Here is a 5,214-nt window from a genome sequence, read left to right on the forward strand (position 1 = left end):
GCACACACACACACACACACACACACACACACACACACATTCATATACGGTTCTGTTGTTGTGGGGTAGCCTATCCGTTGTTGTTGTTGAAAATTACTTTTTTTTAAATCAAAATCTCATTCCCATTTGTCCACTCTACTTTTTTTTTCAAAGTAGATCCTCCAGGACTCAGAACAGTGTCTTTTGCAGATTTAAGCTAAACTCCTGACCTGAATAACAATTACTTGTTTAAGTCGTGTGCATTTAATAATTCCGTCGCTATTTCAAAAATTGAGCTGTGGAGGCTACTGCCTGGTACTTTATATCTCATTCTATTTCTGTACTATAAAAGCAAACTGAACGATATTTTCGTAATACATAACATGAACAATTTTTCTTATTTTGTTCCATAGGGTGGCCTGTACTATGAGTGTGGGGAGGGAGGCAGCAACCTCAGGTAATCCTTACTTAATTAAAACATTAGAGCCTGATTTTTTAATTTACGTCCTATTTGAGCACTTTTAGTCCCAAACATTGGGTCGGTGGTCCATAAATAGAAAAATAATAATAATCAATGATAAATAGCATTTGTAGTGTACAGCACATACCCCCGCTCAACAGTAAGCTCTATGCGCTTGACACAAAAGAAAGATGTGATGGAGAGTCTTGAACTCTCCCAAAAGGTCAAGATTTAGAAACACCCCTAGAGATTTGACGGTTAATTGGTGATTTCAATTTGTAGCCGTGGTCTTGTGTACTAGAAATGTTAGGGTTTTGTTTAGTAGAAGTAGTGGAGGGTGGGTAGGCCGGACCTGCGATTTAAAGTCCAATCCCCGATCAAAGGACCGAGCCAGATGGCTGGGAACCTTGAAAACCTACTATACGGCCCGATTTCAAGAATGTGTCCATAGGGATTCGAACCGCAATTATCTTCATCTTTGGTCAACATGTTACCAAATAAGTTTACGGGACACTCAGATTTTAGTTTAAGCGCAGTTTGGTCAGACGAGTTACACTTATTTCAGCTCTGTTCACAGAGTGGGTTGTCTTTTTTTTTTCTTTTTGGGTAAGTGTTTTACGGCGCTCGTAACTGCACAAGATCATATGAGCGCGAGGGACAATTTATTCATTTTCAGTTTGTAGGAAATTTTGAATTTTGCCCTGGTGGGGGTCGAAGCCCACTCTTATCGATTTTAGACCACCAAGGTATCTTAAGCGTGCGCAACTTGCACACAGGATCTCTGAGATTTTTCGCCCTTGACCGAGAAGGCTAGGTGTTGATCTTTCCTACCACAAGATCTGGGGTGTGGCTGAAAGACAGCCGTAAGAAGGGGCCGAGGAGTAGCAGTAGAAAGGCTGCAGAAAGAGTCAGGAGCCCAGAGGAGGGGACAAAGGAGGTGAGGTGGTGGGGGTGGAAAGTGGAGACGAAAACAGACGACAGAACATGGCTAGAGAGCAGATAAAGTTGTGAAAGAAGACAATTTTAGAGAAGAATTTAATTTACGTCGCTACCCGGATTCGAACCTGGGACCTTTGAGAGGCAAACACCTTAACCTCTAAGTCACGAGAGCCCCGGTTATCGTCAGAGGACTGTATTAGGGCTCATAAGTGTCCGATATGTTTTTGGGATTTGGTGCCTCAACGTGGGACTACAGACTGCTACACGGAAGTGGGTCTACAGAGAATGTTGACAATGTTTTTGGCACGTGAGGGGGGGGGGATATTAAGTGTATTAAGCTTGTCACAGCACATATCTCTCTCAGTTCTGGTTGGCCCTGACATGCAGGAACAGAGATTGCTTTCTAAATGATCTCAATTGTGTCGATGAGGGCATCAAAAACATATGCAATGAAACAAAATCGAGGCGCAGGAGTAGAATAATTTGTTTGGTTATATAATTATTGTTTTCCTTCGTTTTGCTTTGGGTTTTTTTGTTTGTTTTTGTTTGTTTTGGGGTGTTTTTGTATTGTTTTGTTTCTGGTTTAGGTGGGTATTTGGTGTATGTTTGTGTGTGGGCGGGGGGTTCTTTTTTGTTTGTTTGTTTGTTTTCTTTTCTTCTCCTCAAAGTAATTGTATTATTTTGAGCAATATCATTTTCAACCTCCTGATCTGACGTCAGACTGGTCAATGTTCTGTCAACAGCGTTGGTCAGCGTCAGTTGGTGTGTTTGGCGCGGACTCTGTTGAGGAAGACCAAGATCCTGGTGCTGGACGAGGCCACAGCGGCTGTGGACTTTGAGACGGACGAGCTCATTCAGAAAACTATTAGGACACAGTTCCAGGACTCGACAATACTCACCATTGCTCACAGGCTCAACACCATCTTAGACTACGACAGGTGAGATGATAGACTGTTGTGTTAGAGTTTTTGGACTGGTTTGTTTCGGGTTGTTTTATGTTTGTCTTTTTCTTCTTTTTCTTTTTTTATTGTTTGTTTGTTGTTGTTGTTTTTGTTGTTTTGTTTTTTTTCTTTGACGGTTTCTCTGAGATTGACGACGTCTGATTTTAAGAAAAAGGTGTGTATGATAATGCACAACGGTGTATTACATACGTAATTATTATTAAATTGAATAATTGTTGCAGATAAAGATTTAAGGAATATAGATGTATGTCAAGAATTTGATAGCAATGATGAATTTAGATGTGATGGTGGTTGTGAGTGATGATGTGAGATTGAGTGGTTATGTAATGTTAGCGTTCGTCCTATCTTCCTCCGCTTCAATGAGTCATGAGAGACGTGTCCACGGTTTTCGGACTGCTTAGATGTGGCTAAATCTCATGGTTTTGCGACTGGCTTTCTGAAGGCCTAAATACATTTACGGCTGCTGTTTCTTCACTTATGTGTTGATAAAATGAGATAATGTCAGGCCTTTCTGGTTTTACAACAAAGTCGTGGGTCAAGCACAAAGATACACCCCTACGTCCAAGGACTGTCAGCTTTTAAAATCAGTTAAACAATTTCTTATACGCTCCTCATTTGATCAAACTTTCATGTGTTTTCATTCCCCCACCCCCGAAACCCATTTTTCTTCCCAAATTATCCAACAACAAAACAAAACAACGCAGGGTGATGGTGCTGGACAGGGGTTACATCAAGGAGTTCGCTGCCCCCAGCGCTCTTCTATCTGACCCCTCCACTATATTCTACGGCATGGCCAGAGACGCAGGCATTGTTTGAGCGTCCGGACGCACCAGATTTAAGCAAGCATCGAAGACCAAGAAGAACCTGGCTGGATGGAGTTAAATAGGTCCTGGAACAACATAACATATCTATCACAGACGCCACACACTTAGCACAAGACCGAAACGTGCACCTCCCTGCGACATCCTAAGGATACCAGAGAAAGAAGAAGTAAAGTAAAAGTATCGGTTGAGCAACACATCTGGAGAAGTGGTCTATAATTGCAAAGGCTATCGTTCGCATATTGCAGATAATAATATTTTTAAAACTTGGCAGCTAGGGTGTTTGATAGTTTCAGTAAGTGTTTTCTTTCATATTTAGTGCAAAATGGCCACTGATACTTATTGCGATTGCTATCACATGCGCTGGAACTAATTCGAGGAATGTAAAGCGTTATTCAAAAAGTAAAACAATGAAACTGATAAATACTGCACACCACTTGATAGAAAGAACAGGCTCAATGGAAGCGTGGTTGGTAATGGTAACCAAAGACATAAAATAAGTTGACAATAAAAATCAAGCTTTAATTAAAATTAAATTTAGGAATCTCATTCGTTTGCCTCCAAAATCCGAGAATTACACAGAGGCAGAGTGGGTTTTTAAAAAGTAGGTAGCAAAACAGACAAATATCAAATTTAGTCTTTCGTCATCTTGAGTCATAATTGTAATAAAACTGTTCATAGAAATGAAAATGTTCTCTTCTTTGTTAAGTATGCGTAGCAAGTATCTATAATGGCCAGGGAGTTTGATATATAATATCAATGCTAGTTATGTTCCACAGTTTCATACCCAGTACCCAGGCTAGGTAAATGGTTAGACTCGTTGCCTTGACCAGTCTGTATTGTTTGTCTGAGTAAACTGAAGGACGTCGACACAATAATGAGTATTTGGTGCTGGGGAAAAAAGAATACATGCACACAGGAACAAAGAGAGAAACTTAAAAAGTGGGACCAATTAGTGACGCCCTCAAACCATTCACCCTACTATGTTAATAAAACGGGTGAATAAATACAACTTGGAATAGTCTACCATATTTCATTACTCACGATTTATCTTTCAGTTTCATTTTAAATGCATAATAATTTCTCCTAAACACAGGGCTGCGTGAATGCGTAAGTCTTGCGGAGCTCAATAAGACAAGCTGTGATTATTTATTGTATGGCTTTTACATGTTGGTACTAGATCTAGATTCCCGTGGTATTTAATCATTAGAAGTTAAAGCAAAATTGAGGTGAGTGAGAATGAAGGTCCTCTTGGGGACAGAAACGAGCCCTCAGACTGTTACAGCCTTTCTTCAACTCAAGCAAAATGTTTTAATTAGCAAATGGAATCAAATTAAAAACCTGTTATTGTTGCCCATTGTAATAAGGAACAGGAGGATATTTGCTTTAATCGTGTGTACATGTATATTATATAGTTAACATATATCTATAAATGCATATAGAAATATACATGTGTGTGTTTGTGTGTGTGTGTGTGTGTGTGTGTGTGTGTGTGTGTGTGTGTGTGTGTGTGTGTATGATTGAGAGAGGAGAGAGAGAGACGGTAGGAATTTTAAGTCTACTTAATTTTCTCCAACACCCTTCCTTATGAACGCATGATGACAACAAAAGACTAATATTTTAATAAGATCATAATGACTACGAAAGACTAATATTTTAATAAGATCAAGATAACTAGCTCTAAAGGTGTGGGTGTTATTGTTTTAGGTTAAATTCATTTAAATTTATTTATATTTTCTGGATGAAAGTTAACTAACACTCTCCCCACCTGCTCTGTTTTTTCAGCAATAATGAGGATTTATTAGCTCTAGTATTGATTTCTTTTTATAATTACTCCCTTGACCTGGCTTACACCGCCTCGTAAAGTACATTATAACTACATGTATATGACCTCTTTTGACACGCCCTTTCCATGAGAGAGAGAGAGAGAGAGAGAGAGAGAGAGAGACAGAGACAGAGAGAGATAGAGACAGAGACAGAGACAGAGACAGAGACAGAGAGAGAGAGAGGTATGTCTTTAGTTTTACTCCCAGTTGCTCCTGAAGAAGCTTTC

The 5,214-nt window shown here is 39.6% G+C and overlaps 1 protein-coding gene across 1 annotated transcript in view; it reads left to right on the plus strand.

Moving 5' to 3' along the window:
* The window catches only part of LOC101857136 (multidrug resistance-associated protein 1), a gene marked incomplete in the record, with an annotated part of 46,366 nt that extends 41,747 nt beyond the window's left edge, over positions 1 to 4,619 (plus strand). The window contains 3 exon segments of the mRNA XM_013087043.1: positions 393 to 436; positions 2,122 to 2,316; positions 3,045 to 4,619. Coding sequence (XP_012942497.1) covers positions 393 to 436; positions 2,122 to 2,316; positions 3,045 to 3,156 — 351 coding nt within the window.
* Positions 4,620 to 5,214: the final 595 nt, after the last annotated feature.

Source organism: Aplysia californica, unplaced genomic scaffold, assembly GCF_000002075.1.
Source record: "Aplysia californica isolate F4 #8 unplaced genomic scaffold, AplCal3.0 scaffold00536, whole genome shotgun sequence".
In the NCBI taxonomy this organism is placed as follows: domain Eukaryota; kingdom Metazoa; phylum Mollusca; class Gastropoda; order Aplysiida; family Aplysiidae; genus Aplysia; species Aplysia californica.